This window comes from Myiozetetes cayanensis, unplaced genomic scaffold (genome assembly GCF_022539395.1).
Source record: "Myiozetetes cayanensis isolate MyiCay16 unplaced genomic scaffold, myiCay2020 scf3, whole genome shotgun sequence".
Taxonomy (NCBI): Eukaryota; Metazoa; Chordata; class Aves; order Passeriformes; family Tyrannidae; genus Myiozetetes; species Myiozetetes cayanensis.
The window spans coordinates 41626867-41642629 of record NW_026087521.1 but is presented as its reverse complement, the minus strand read 5'-3'; the positions used below and the strand labels follow the sequence as shown (position 1 = coordinate 41642629).

Genomic DNA, 15763 nt, shown 5'->3' with positions numbered 1-15763 from the left:
GGACATTCCTTATAAGAAGAATAGGACTCAGTCTTTCTCCCACAGGCTTCCAGATGCAACTGGCCCTGCTGAACTAAATGTCACATAGGACAGGATTCATGTGTTCAGATGTAGACACCTACATACGAGCTGGTCATTTTGTCTCTGTTAACACTCAATGAAGATGAACAGGCACTTGTAGGGTATGATTAGTCTCAAAGTGAACAACTAAAAATGGCAGATGAATCACCCCTTTAAAAACCTCCTCACTAACAGGAGAGTAAAGTGATTAGTGTATATTCTGTATATGGTATGTAACACAGTATATTCTATTTGCTCAGCTGAGATAAATCTTGTTCAAAGCAAAATGATCACAGCATAGAAAAATAATTGATATAATTTTAAAAGTAATTTTCCTTCTAATGCATTGTAAATTATAATAAATGTTTATTATTTTTTTAGCAGAATTTAAATTGAGAAAAGGGGATGGGGAAAATAAAAATGTTGACTCCAGGATATCTGGTCCTTCTAACTCTAAAGATGTACAGATTAGATTAGAAAACAAACAGAAAGCTAATTACAGAGCACTTGAGTGCATGATGTAGTTTTATGCCTCTTGTCTTGATCCTTCTTTATTTTATACCTTTCAAAATGAACCATAAGAGTGAAAAACTAAAGAAAATTTACTTGTTTTTGAGGGCATTAACATATGTATGTAAAATAAAAAACATTCTTATTTGTGCTTTCTAACTCTAGTACTTGCACTTAACTTAGCCTTCCAAGTCTGTTTTGAATAAGCTAGCTGTGAAATAGGAAGTTTGACAGACATACTCTAGAAACAATTGCTAAAGAAAAAAAACCCACCATGGTTTTAACAATTCCACAGTGCTCAAAAATTATTTTCACATAGCATCTAAAAGAAAAAAATTAATTTCATAGTTAATGCTGTTTCAAATTTTCTTAGTTAGAGGTAGCCAAACTAATTACATGCTAACCATGTATTTTCAAAGAATATCTCAAAGATAGTAAAATTTCAGCCATACTGAGAATGATACTTTTCAGACAAGCGTTATGTTAGTAAATTCCTGTCTATCAGTTTTGTAAGTGGAAGAAGGTTTCTTGCTTACCTATTTTGAGATAGAAAAAGAATCTGCAATAGAGGCAACCAATAAAAAGAAAGCATTCTCACAGCAGAAATGCTATTGTCATCCAAATATAGTTCTCTTAGCAGAACATGATTTTCCAGTCTTGGAAGCTAAACAGAAAAGAGATGGTTATTTAAAATTAATATAAATCAGAGAAACAACAATGAAATGCTTACCAGATGCTTTTCATAAATCATTACTAAATACAAGCAAAACTCACATTCTGGATATATGTATCCTTTCCTTAATATGTATGTACCAGTTGTCACACATAATCTCTACATATCGGATGGTAAGTATTTTTTAATGTCTTCTAACAAGTTTGAATAGTCAACATAAATTAATTTTAAAAAAAAAAGGTCAAGAGCCCAAGAGTTACAATATTACTATTTTATTCATTTGCTGCCTATCAACAATGGTTTTCTTCTCTCAAATTCATAAAGGCATAATTGTCAGTAAATATGATTAAGTGCACAGTTAGCAAACAATTTTCCTATTTTTAATCCTGCAGCACAAATATCAAGTTTTGGGGAATCAACATACATCAAATCAGCCTGATTATTATTGGGATGATAATAATGATATTATTATCATTACATATAAGTAATGATAAAAAGTGATTACTTACATGTAATAACAACTATTATTATCAGCCTGATATAATTATCTTATTACGTATAAGTAGATAATAATATTTTCTTACATTTTAATCAAATCTAGACTCATATAAAAACCCCTGAAGACTAGACACTATAAACGAAGGACAAACCATAATTATTGAGGGGTTGATTATTCCAAGGACTTAGGAGTAAGAAAATACTTAACTGCTAGACATTTGTATATCTGAAAAATTTCCCTCTAAGAAGATAAGAAAAAAAAGCTTACCAAAGAGCATGAAGCATCCCACACCAATCAAAGAGCACATGATCAGAATGCTGAAAAATATGACTGTTAACAAAGATGTATGTACAATAGCCACTAAATTCAAAGCTTTTACCTCCTGGAGATTATTGCCTTGCAACTTCAGAACTTGAAGTAGGCCACAATTCTCAATGTCTTCAACTTGTGTGAGATGATTAAAAGAGCAGTCTAGGTAAATGAGAGTAGGTACCTCACAAAGACCTTTTGTGCTGATTAACTGATTATGGTCCACAGTTAATTGCTGAAGATTTTTCAGTGACTTCAGACCACCTGAAAATTAAAGATTTAAGCCACAATCAAATAAAAATCTGTTTGCTGTATTTCAAGTACTAAAAAAACTGTGAACTTTCTGTATATTATCTATAGTAACAATTAAGATTAGTTCTCTATAACATTTAAAAAGAATTACTGTATTTTGACCACATCAAATATACAATGCATACAGTTCATAAATTTCTGATCCTGTTAATCAATCAATAATAACAGGTCATAATCTCTTTAGTACTTCTGTTGGATGAGAGCATTCTTTTAGTGGTAAATGGTATTTACTATGCTTTAACCACTTGATGACTGCTCTGAACTCTGTGAATACTAACAGCCCTAATAAAACCATCCACCAGAATGAAAACACTATATTTAAAAGTTAATTTTCATTACTTCATTTTTTAAAGGTTCGGTGATTTTTTTTTTTAATGTATCAGCAAGGTTAGAAAAAAATTGTGGTAAAATATCACCAGTTCGATTATTAAAGTTCATCTTGTTTAAGGAATTATGTCATGAGATATTTTTCATGAAGAAATTTATAAAGAAAATTTAGTGCTTTTAAGAATAAAGCTATGTTACTATAGCCATTACACTCAACAAATTTACTCCTGCCAGCTAGTCTAAAGAGCAAGAATGTATGTGATCTCTACCCAAAAAGCAAAGGAAAAGGTTCCCATCAGCATCTGTTTGTTTCACAGAATGTTACCCAAATCATTCTCCTCCAACAGCAGAAATGACACTGGCCTTCCATGGTCTTACACATGCCAGATGTTCTGCAATGGCACCGATGTATCTGACTTACTACAGGTCCAAGCAGCTTTTCTGTATCTCTGGAGTAAAACTGCTTTTAAGGGACACCCTTTAGAAAATGTATCTAAAATTAGGAATTTCTGATTTTACTTTTCTTTCATGTATTCTTCACAGGATTATTTGAGGGGATAGTTTATCTCATCTTTATCTCACCCAAAACTTCCCAACCAAGTTCCCACAAGGAAGCTGGGTGAGCTTTACAGCAGTTAATTACTTTGTGACTGTCACCTGAAAACAAACTGGATTATGAAACCAGAGATTAGTTTTTACCACGGAGTACTGAATACGGAGAAGAATTGAAAATGAAAAAAAAAAATGATAGGAAGAAAACTAAAGTAAAAAATTAAATATTAAAACTAGAAGTACATTTTAAAAATCCCAAATATATGCCTTCAAGTGACTTTAATTTAAAAATGGAAAGCACCTACTGAAAAAAATACAATTGTCTGATATTAAAGTGATATCATCCTAAATATAACAAAAATACTCCATAATGTAACTTCAAAACTTTGCTTTAGGAAATAAATATACAACCCTTTAAATATTCTGAAAGAATTTCAGACATGCCCATGACATACCCTCTTGACTGCAAGATTCTGGTCTGTATTTTTTTTAATGCTTGGATAAAAATTAAAAAAGCAACCAGCGCCATCTAGCGGTTTCAAAATACTTTCGTTTCAGAGCGTGCTAACAGCTCCCAAGACTTCCTCCTAAGAGCAATCCTTAAATCTCCACTTTTCAGTTACCACCACTGCAGTACTAGAAACTTTTAAAGGCACTATATGAGTCTGGAGTGGGACAGAGAGGAGAGAGTGAACAGGCAAGGAGGTAATACAGGATTTGGAAATTTCCTATTCTGCATGGGGCACAAAGCATCTATTTTACATCTCCTTCTCCTCATCTGAGTGTTATTTGGAACAGACATGCCAAAGCTACATACAAGAAGATCACAATACATTCTGGAATTATCAAATGTAGTCCAACAAAAACATAAAGAGAAAAATACAATACAAACAGATGGTATTTTAATGTTTCTTCTGCCCACACGTAAAATTGAATATAAGCATGAAGGTCTTCTGTGGATTTCCATAAGATATTATCTGTTTTACATATAATGAATCAAACAACAGCTATAGTAGCATAGGGGAAAAGCATTTTGTTGACAAACATATGTTTTCAGCAAAATTTGAGTGTAACCTTTATATGAATAGCTCTTAACAATTTGCGAAGTGTAGCTGGAGTCTGTTAGCTAGGGACTCTATCTTAGCTACTTATGCAGTTCTGAAGTCACTTCTATATGTGACAAAGGTGAATGATAAGAGTGAAGGTTGACAGTGAATGTAAATATGAAAAAAACACATAAGAAACCTCAAACAACAAAACCAAAACAGAAAGGCATCTGATTTAAAAAAAAAAAAAAATACTATTTGTGCTGTCTTTAAAAGAGTAGATCTAAAGCAGCATTTACAACTATCCATGGTTATGCATTGCAATTTTTTGAGTTGCCAGGATTTTAGTCAACATGCTATGGCAGTATAGAAACCCCGCAGAAGTGTATTCAATGATTCCAGTCAAAATGTTACTTTTTGCAGAAGAAAATTTTAAAATAAAGCATTCATCTTCCAAATAAAAACATATGCACAGAACTTCAGTGTATTACTGCCACAGTTACTTAATTTTCAATTGTGTATTCTTAAGTCAAAAAGCATAATTGAGACTATTTCTCTCAGTGATATTTTTAAGGGTTTCTGGCAAGTCTATTTTTTCCTCTACTGATGCTATATTTCAATGAGAGGAGGAAAAAATAAAAAGAGAAATCATATTATGCTAGAAGTTTCCTACAATAAGTTATTAAAACTTAAGTATTTTAAACATAAATAAGCCTTACTGCACAGTATTGCAGATGTAAGGGATATGCTAACTTCTTAAATCACATAAATCCATTTTTTGTGTATTCTATGCAACTACTCACAACCAACATGTTATTGTGTGAAATAAATCCTGTATTATGCATCTGTTTTAACCAAACATCCTCAAAGCAATTCCGGAGAGGAATTCAGATTTCATTTTATGAACATTCGTTTACCCATTTAAGTTTGTTAGAGACTTGGTAACTGCAGCAGTGCACTGCACAAAAGGGAAAGTACAAGAGGATTTTACTCCACTTGGCCTGTACAAAGATACTAAACTTCACACAGATGCCACATTCTTAAATGTCATCCACTAATACTATGTCATTCTTACAGTACTCTTGTAGACATTTTTATCAAAATTATATAAATCTGAATATGAATCTTATCAAGCAATATTTGCCACAAGGATACAGTTGAAGATTTTTAAGCATTTTATTTTACTGTTTCTCATTAGGGTATTGATATGCTTTTACAGTAAACATTGATTTCCCAGCACTTTTATTCCTAGGTATATTCATTAATATTAATATTTGCACATATTAGCAAAAATTATTGAAAATATCAACATTAAAGCCTCTACATCTACAGATTTATTTTTATTTTTATGCTTTCCATTTCCTGTTTTCTTTGCCCTTGTCATTTATCATGGAATTGCATTATCCATGTTCATACTGTTTCAGTCTTTTTTTTTTTAACGTTGGAAATTATTTCCTTATATAAATGTCTTATGTGAATGTGTTTCATCTATAAGCTTAAAACTTGTTTTAAATTATTTTCCTGCTGTCCAGCAGATTCAGACAGACAACACAATTTCTATATAACTACTTACTGTGTCAGTAAGGAATCTGTTGGAATTCTCTGCAGTTGCAAGGCTGGGATTTACATTCATTACATCTGTAGATAAACCAAACTTGGGCTACTCACATATTCCAGCTGAGTTAGTGCACATAATATTAGTGGCCATTCTAGAAAGATTTTAATTCTCTTTGGCTGACAATAGCCATCCTGGTAGATGGAATACATGGCAATATCTAAGCCATACTACAAATAAATATGAAGTTAAGAATGTTTTAGAATGCAGGTTTTTTTCTAAGTCTGTCTCCTTGGTCTCCTTGGGCTTAACAGCTGACTGGCTCTGAATCTAAGGGGAATACAATTTTGAATATAAACTGCATGAATATTGTTATACAAATTGGAATAATTTTCTTACCAAATCGGGTGATTCTATTGTAGGAAAGTTCAAGATTTTGGAGATTTTTGCAGCCATCTAAGCCACAAACTGATGACAGATGGTTCTTACTCAGAATGAGAACACGAAGATTTTCTAGATTTTCACAGTCAATTATCTGAATGTTGTTCTCCTGCAATAAAACAAAATGAGCATATTAAGTAGCATCTGAAGTGAAATAGCAGTAAAAATATGGCAGATTGCCATCACTACTTATTTTTATCCTAAACATCTACCTAGGAGGAGGGGCATCTGTTTTTTCCATTAGGAAAACAAAATGATGAGTCACAGAAACTGCCTTTTGTGTCCTGTTGGAATAGGATAAAAATATATTTTGAACTTCATTCTGGCTCTGAAATGCCCAGAATTTGGAACAAAAAGTGTAAAAAATTAAGAACAGAGTAGTCTTTTCCAGATGTCCTTTCCTAGCTTCCCAAATCCTGGGAGACAGAACTAAAAACTGCAAAGAAACCATCATATTTACTAGATGCTAATGAAGACTACTGTAATTTTGCTGGAATCCTATTTACTAATAGTGAAAGTCTGCATTTAGAAGTATTTTGGTCACAAACATTAACACTGTTCTAAGCTTATATTCTTCCCTCGAGAGATCTTGCTTTTTTAACATCCCCCTCCTCCCCAGGCCATTTTAATAACACCACCTCAAATTTCTATTTCACTCCTTGTTGTGCTTGGTCTTTTCTTCTTCTTGTGAATTGGTGTTGTTAAACCCCATGAAATTAAAAATTTGAACAAAGCTTCTTCACGTAAATTTTCAAGTTTTGGAATGAAGGTGCATCACAGAGATAAAGTTTTCTTTGGTCATTAAACAAGGCCATGTAAGACACTGTACAGTAGTGAAAACCTAGACATTATGCCTCTAGTGTAACTCACTGTGCTGTTCCTTGTTAGTAATTTTAATTAATATTCATGGTGTGTATTGCAAAGAACTCTTCATGCTACCTATTCGTGCTCAAGCTGAGCACCTGCTATGGTGAACAACATCTGCCCACTCATGAATCAGAGACTGAGGTAATGGAGAGCTATCACTGTGCCATACTACTGCTAATCCTAGACTGATATTTTCTTAGTACAGTCAATTAATTTGCAGCATGTAGTTTGTTGTTATATGCACTGTAAATCTGCTGGTATAACTTTGTTCACAGTTGGGAGTATTTTGTTGACACAAAATATGCTCTTAAGGCACTAAAAGTAATATATTCAGTTGGATACAACTATATAATTAACTAAGCAGCAAAACTGGTAGTTCTCCCCATGTTACAATAAAGAATCAAATATCCTTGGTACCTCCACATTGATATACTTAAGGTCTTTGCAGCTACTTAGTCCTTCCAGTGAAACTAGTCCACAGCGTCTCAGAGTCAAAACTTGAAGATTTGAACACTCAGATAACGTTGAGAGGCTACAAGCTGGCAAATCTTCAAGCATAAGTGTTGTAACCTACAGGTATTTATTGATAAATAAAATTAATTTTTTGTATATTGAACATTCATTGTACAACATCACATTATGGTCATTTTCATTAAGCTGAAAAAGAGACCAAAACTTGCTTTAGAAAAATGCAAGCAACTGATGTTAATCTCTTTGTATAGAAAAGGATGAAAATGGTGGGTTTGATCTGTTGAATGGGAGAAGTTAGTATGAAAACAATTATCACAGTATCATAAATAATGAGTGTAAAAGAACAGACAAAAATACTTCAGATTAACAATGTTTATAGTCAAGTATGTCATCTCAGAGTGGATAGCAAGATGAGAGCACAGAGCAAGCATACAATGATAAGTTGGTAAGAAAAAGAAGTCCTGTGAAATAGGAGATGTTCTTTATGACAAAACACCACCTACAAGCTGATCAGTAATATCTTGCTCCTAGAAGAAACTAGTCTTTTCAAAAATCTGAAGGGCATTGTTGAGTAGGAGCTGAAATGTGGGCCCTCATACAAAGGTGAAACCTTGTTAATTTAGCAGACGATAGGAGCTATTGCCTTTTACAGGCTTAAGACACTATCAATCATCTGAAGACTCATACCACACCAGTCTGCTCCATGACACTCACAGGAATTCAGAAGTCATTGTCATTGCCCTTATTCTGCACTTGGGCAAAGGAAGTCTCACATGATCTACATACTGATCAACAATAACCTCCCTCTCTTCCAAACAGCATTCTGCTGACATACTAAACTTAAAAAAAAAAGAAAAAGCATAGCCTTCCATTTCATTCTAAATTTTCCATATAGTTACCTGCTGCAAGGTACTCCATGGGCCACTATGAATTATCTTTTCTGCACTTAATGGAGGCATCTTGCTAACTGAACTTTTCCTTGGTCGTTTTTTAAGAGTTGCTTGCTTTCTTTGGTTTTCTTCATATATTTTAGACCAAGATTTACATGTGGTCATCCAGTTTATTCTCTTCTTTTCAATATCATTAGGAAAAATTAGTTTACTGGAAGACTCTGCTACATCTTGAATTCTGTCCCAGGTGTCTCTGACTTCCTCATTAGCATTTTCCACTAGATATACAGTTTTCTTCGTTGTTTCATACTGACAAAACTGATCTTCAACTTCTCTATTACTAGCGTTTGGTTGGACATCTGGTGGACTGCTGCATATTGCCTTATTTTCTACCATGTCATTAGCTCCAAAGTTAAGAGACTCCTCCTTTGAAGTATGATTATTTGGAGCTTCATTAAGATAGCTAGTTTGTGAGCAATTTTCTTCTATTTGTGTTACTGAATTCATATATATATTCTCATTATTTACTTGAGAAGAATGTTCCTTCTCAGAGCCTAGCATACTTGGTGTTGGTGTCAAATTTCTTTCTACTAGCATCATCCAATTATTTGTTCCGTCCATCATTTCAGCATGTTTTTCTTTTTGTTCCTCCCCTTGTTTATTTAGTTCCTTCTTTTGTTCTCTTATTACTTTTGTATTTTCTGTGTGATTATCATTTTTTATGTTTTCTTTGTTATTTTCTCCACTTTCACTCATCATAGCTTTTACTTTTTTTTGTTCTAGTTTTGTCTGTTCTTCTCTTTTTACTTGCAGTTGTTTTTCTCTTTCCAGTCTCAGGCTTTCTTTCTTTTTCTCATATTCCTCATGCCTCTTCATCCGTTCCAAATATTCTTGTCTTTCAAGTTCTTCTTGTCTCTTTCTTCCCTCTTCTCTCTTAAGCCTATTTTCCTCCACTCGCCTCTTCAGTTTTTCCTCTCTTTCTTTCCTTTCTCTCTCTATTTCTTCTAGCATTTTCTGCTTCTTTCTCATTTCATATTTCCATTCTTTTAAAATGGGAGCATATTTTTTATGGACTAAAAATGATCTAAATCTAGCTTGAATTTTCACAGCAGCCATATTCTGTTTTTCAGCCAATTGTTGTCTCTCTTTTGCTTTTTGCTCTTCCAAGGCCTTTTTCTCCTCTTTCATTTGCATCTGTAGCTTCATGATCAATTCCTAGTCCAAAACAATTAAGATAGATTCTTAAACCACTTTTAAAACCACTTTTAAAATGGTACAGGTGTTGGTACATATTTATCATTAATAAACAGGATCTGGTATATTAACTGTTCCAGGATAACATTCTCAAATATATGACAGTAATCTCAGTCTTTTGACAAAAGCTCATTGTAACTTTACCTCATGTTGCATCATTTTGTCTCTCCACACTTTTTTTTCTTTCTGTAGCTCATCTTCTATTGCAGCTTGGCGTTTCTGTACAATAAATTAACACAAATGAATATTGTACAAAACCTGGAACAACACTAAACATCCTCTTTCTAATCTCACCCATCTTCTTGACTTTCCAACAGTCCACTTCTATGACTGCCTAAATTTTACAGAGAAACTCAGCTGTGTGTGGATCAAACTAAACAACAGGACACTTGCATCAGTAACACATATTTGGACATGTATTGAGAGATGCATACCTTCAGAGAGTCAGCATCTTGGTACTGGCCCAAACAACTGCCACCTTCCTCTCAAAACTCTGTACTATTGTTGAAGATGAAGACTACACTTACAAAACCATTCAAAGTACAGGCAGATAACAGAAACATATCTGAACAGTAGCATGAACAGTGTCTCTTTAATTGTACTGGTATGTACTGATAATATCAAAATCTTTAGAATGGCAATTTTGTTCAGTGAGGCTAAAGAAATTTTTTTCTCTGAAATTACTTCTCAATGGAAAACTGAAAGTTCAAGTCTACTTTCTCACCATTTGCAAATAAATAGCATTTTCCTCTTTGCCCAAGATAGTCTCAATCAGAAAAAAGAAATCCACACTATCTAGAATTACATCTGACTGAAAGTTAACAGACAGTAAGTAGCTAAAAAACTGAGGCTGATCTAGAATCACACAACTCCTGGTGGAAAAAAGATATATCAGTATCAGCAGAATCAAATATAGAGAAGGATATGAAGAAAATATAAACAAACTAGCACTTCCAACTTGGAGCATAAAGTCTCACAGGTTTCTAAGCGCTGGTTTTGATAGATATTCAGAAGTATGCTGTTCAAACAACAGTAGACATCTAGATCCTTCTGTAACAGGGGAAGATAGTCTCTATCTGTCACGTCCAAAAAGAGTGCTCTAGCAACATCAATACTGAAGTGTCTAAAGGCGGCCATGCCCCACTTGGTCTAGACAAAGAAAGCCATTCTACACCCAAAAATGACTTGTGACATCAAAGAGCCAATTTTGTGACCTGTTGAAATGAGAGCTATAGCAGACGTTGAACTGGCCTTCAGAGATCAAAGGTCTTTTCACTTACTAAGCTCTTCCCTAACTTTGGTGACTTGAATTACCTTGCTAGGACCAAGATGCCCACTTTTGCACAAAGCCGCAATTTAGTCACCTGAAAATGTGATGTTAATGCACCTCTCAAAACACAATTATTTAGGCTAAATAATAAAATATGGTGGCCTCACAAGCATAATATCTGAATTACATTTCTTCACATTCTTACACTCTTTTGTGGAGAGCTATCAAATTTTATCTTTCAGTATGCACCACAAGCTATAGCAAAACATGACTAGATACTCTAAGAATGCAACCAGTCAATATGTGGAGTCATGTTCTGTTGTGGTAGAACTCAGTAGATAAAGCCAGGTAAAGACAAGAAAAGGAACTATTGTACCTTTTACCTAGATGAAGCACAGCACCAGCATTTCTGAACTGAATGATTTTGGTTCCAATTACTTCACTTAAGTTTATACATCTAAATGTGAAACAGCAGTGGGAGGTCCAAAGTAGATAAGTATATTCTATTAAGGCACAATGACCATTTTTCATTTTTGATTATTTCAGCTCATCTCTTATTCCCTGTACTTTGGCTATTGCCATAATATAAAAACTTTGTAAGGGCAAAGCTTCAAGAATAATTTCACATTTAGCACAGCAAATTCACTTGCTGTTGATCAAAGCAGTAAACACATAAAACCCAAAGGATTATACTTCAATATGTCACAAATCACACAAGTAGACAGAGCTTAGAGCAGTCATATGGTTTGGGACGGTACTCTCTTTTTCGCATTGAATTCAGATAGTCTAGATGGGAACGGATTGGCTTCAGTATCATTAATTACCTTATGAAGAAGGTCTAACTTTACTCTTTCAGCCTCAAATTGCTCCAGGTGCCTCATCCTTCTTGCATGTTCTTCTTCATTCTGTTTTTCCCGTAATTCTCTCTCAGCCTTCCACTTTTTCCTCTTATCTTCAAGCTCAAGTTCCTGTCTACATTTTTCTTCTATTTCATGATGAGTAGGGTTTATGCTCATTTCAAGACCAGCTATGAATTTGTAATCAAACAAACAAACCTTTTATTTAAATTTCTAATAAACACTGCGAGACATTAAACAGTCTTACAGTATTTGACAAGGAAAGGATGCTGTACTGATACAGCCAGCAATATACAGCCCCAAGGAAATCAGAACTACAGCATGAGTCCTTTGCATCACGTTTTATGTTTTATTATTATATTGTTGTTACATATATTTATTATAATATACATTATAACATATTAATATATAAAATAATATTATTATAATATATATTACAATATATATAATATGTTATTATCATATTGTATATATATTTTTTATTATTGCATCACAATCATGTTTTATTATTATTTTGCACACTTACTGACTCTGCAACTATTATGCATATTCTAACAATGTATATTGCAAGATTACACAGGATGTCTTCTGTGGCTATTAGAAGGGCTTTTACAACTCATGCACTCCAGCTCAACTTATCCTAAGGTCATGGCAAAGGAAACATTTCCAGCCAATGTGACTTCTAAAAAAAAAAAAACGAAGCTATAGCCAAAGCAGAACCTGCTCAGTGCCTCCAATTTGGTTTACAATTTCTATTAATAATTATTTAAATAGTTTTTTGGGGGTACTTTTTGATACAAATTCCTATGATGATTTTGTCATCCTGAAATGAGGTACAGGTGTTTACTCACATCTAATTCACCAAGTACCATGCCCTGATGTATACTATTATGTGCAATTCCTTAAAAAGAATATTACGATACTTATGAACACAGAAAAGTAGGAAATGGTGATATGATGCTAAAGATCAACTCAGCCAAATGACTAATATGTTTGCTTACCTGTAAGCAAGTGGTCATCAGTGACCAGTTCATCACTGGTGGATTGACTATAACTAGGTGTTGTAGTAATCTGGAAGACTTCATTTTCAATTTCAAGCAGCATCTAATAGAGTTTAATATTGTTATAAAAAAACAAGAAACAAAATTTAAAAGCAGAACATTATAAAAATCTTTCAGAACATGGATAAACGCTTTATCATATGACAATATGAAACTTACTACTGACTGGAATCATTACACACTAATTAATGCAAACATGTCAGTCAAAATATTGTTTTCTGGAGTAATAAATTTTGCAGTATTTCCCAAAATGCATAATATTTCTATGTGTTTTTAAAATATATTTTACATCTTGACTTGGAAAAATGAATATTTTGCATTTGGAATTTATTTTACTTTCTGTGGAACCAAGTGCTATATTTACACATTAATACTGTTATGCACACAGGGGAAGAACTAGTAACAGAATAAATGTTTAAAAAGTCTATTTCAAAACAATACTGTGGGCACAAAGATTGCTATATTTGCTTCATTGTTCTTTACTGGCAAGTAATCTATTCCTGCTCATTTATCATTCATTCATCACATGCTTGGGGCATATATTAATATTTGTAATGCAGTTGAAGTCACATGAAGTAATTGTGCTGTCCTAAACAATAGTCTTCTGAAAAAAATAAAATCATGTTTGCAAGAGTGCTCAGTAATAAAAACCAGACGACAAATTAAAAGTGGTTAAATTCAGTTTTATGTTTTTCTAAGAACTTCAGCGAGTCATTCAGTCAAATCCTATGAAAATATAGAACTCATGTTCATAACTCTTGATTTGCCTTTGAAAGGCACAGACATTACTATGTCTACATTTTTTATAAAATTATGGAATACATTAGGAGCAAGATTAATAGTAGCACATGTTCCTGATCATAAAAAAATAAGATTAGAGAAGCTTAAAAGTGTTATCATACTATTCTGCAAATAATTAGCAATAAAAGATTATTCACTTTTATTTAATTTTGTTGATTTTTGTGCTCACTATCTCAAGTACTGACACAGAGAATTTATTTTGAACTTTAAAGCTTATAGACATGGTGTATTACAGATGATATCCCAGTTCTAAAGAGTTGTATATACAAACTCATCTTAATGCCTTATGGGTAGTCTGAAACAAACAAATTGAACACATTTATAGGAGTCCTTAGGAGGACTTACTTACCAAAGTAAGTGTAAGTTATCGACATTATTAATATTAATTTTGTCCACAATAAATATTGTATAAATAAAAAATACCTTTTCTTTAAATTGTTCTGGATCTTCATTTGATTCAGAAGTATGACTAGAAACTTCTCCATAAATGTCATCTAAAGAAAAAATAAATATATAAGTTAATTCACAGACAGAAAAATTCCTTACCAGTGCTCAGTTTTGGTCTGACTGTTTAGCTACTCAATTTGTTTAAACTAAAATAAAGTTGGGGTTTTTTTCCTTCCTTCTCCCCCAGTTTTACTTAAATATACATGGAATCGTTTATCTACATTACAAGCAGCAAATCTGTATAGCAGAAGCACACACAATGATACTGTAAGAATACAGTGATAGCAAATATGAAAAGGAATTATACATTATGGAACACAACAGAACATGTTCTGTGCAGAAAAATACAGTAGAACTTGTATGAAATAGATCAAAAGCTGACAAGAAACTATAAAAGCAATGAAAAAGAGTAAAACTGCATTACAAAAAAAGGATAAAAAGAAACATTTCTCAAATATCTAAATTTATAGACAATATTGAACTTCTGTTCACGACAACTATTGCACTAATGGAACAGACAATGTCAGCTCTCTGGCATATAAACTACGAGCTTGGTTTCAGTCACACAGCTGACAGAAATATTGTTCCCAATTACAAGGTCATTTCTTTTAATGCTAGCTTGGACATCTCTCAAGACAGACTTCAAACATATCCTATGGGGGTCAATTGCATCTGAGCTCTGAATTTCAGCTCCTACTGATTTCATTTTAGATTCTCATGAAGAGTCTGGGCCAGGCCCTTTTTACTTGTCTCCTTTAGCATTAGATGAATTTTTAGAAAAGTTCAATTCATACGCAGATGTTAATCCTGGAAGATAGTGTTGCATGGTTTTATTCCTGGAGATTTTTAGCATGCATTCAGAAGCTAAGAAGTAGGTTTCACAGCTTGCACTACCTAAAATTTTGCATTATTTTACTAATGATCGTTAGTCTAACTTCCACTGGCATTACGAGGTGAACAAACATTTTAATTGTGATCCGTGCTTACTTGTAATTTGTTCATCTTCTAAGTCTTGCAGTATAAGCTTTTCAGCATCTTGATTGCTGCTCTTCATAAAGTTTAAATAGGAGAGAACTGATTCTGGTAAGCCATCTGAAATCTAGAAAAACATGACCTTTGACATAAATTCTACATTTTCATCTCACAGTTTTGACAGAGGTAAACACTTGACATGTAAGAATATAGACTACTTTTGGCTTCACCTATAAAGCATCAGTGGAGATTTAATAGCAATTGCCACCAAAATTATTCCCAATTCCTACACTCTTTCTGTTACCACCCATTGAACAATTAATAATTCTAATTTTAATTACATTCTAATCAAATTTTAGTAACTTATCTTTCACTGACTTCAGAAACATTTCAATTAACACTGTGTTTATAACTGTTGGACCAAGAAATTAAGGAAAAGGATGAGACAAAAATGAACAAATAACTACCAAGCACAGGATCTTTTTCTTTAAAATGTTTAGACTCTTTAAAAAATAAATTAATTTTAAATTTACTAATGTTTAAAGTACGCATGTAAATCCAATGCTTCAACTTTCTTTACTACATAGAA

General features: G+C 33.1%; 1 protein-coding gene across 1 annotated transcript in view; it reads right to left on the bottom strand.

The window, feature by feature from the left end:
• Window positions 1-15763, bottom strand: part of LRRIQ1 (leucine rich repeats and IQ motif containing 1) — a 107292-nt gene that overhangs the window by 89642 nt on the left and 1887 nt on the right. The window contains exons 3-12 of the mRNA XM_050323903.1: window positions 15190-15301; window positions 14179-14249; window positions 12895-12997; window positions 11861-12063; window positions 9911-9985; window positions 8522-9727; window positions 7569-7721; window positions 6243-6393; window positions 2122-2315; window positions 1107-1234 (exon numbers count right to left, since the gene is read on the bottom strand). Coding sequence (XP_050179860.1) covers window positions 1107-1234; window positions 2122-2315; window positions 6243-6393; window positions 7569-7721; window positions 8522-9727; window positions 9911-9985; window positions 11861-12063; window positions 12895-12997; window positions 14179-14249; window positions 15190-15301 — 2396 coding nt within the window. The remainder of the gene's footprint in view (window positions 1-1106; window positions 1235-2121; window positions 2316-6242; window positions 6394-7568; window positions 7722-8521; window positions 9728-9910; window positions 9986-11860; window positions 12064-12894; window positions 12998-14178; window positions 14250-15189; window positions 15302-15763) is intronic.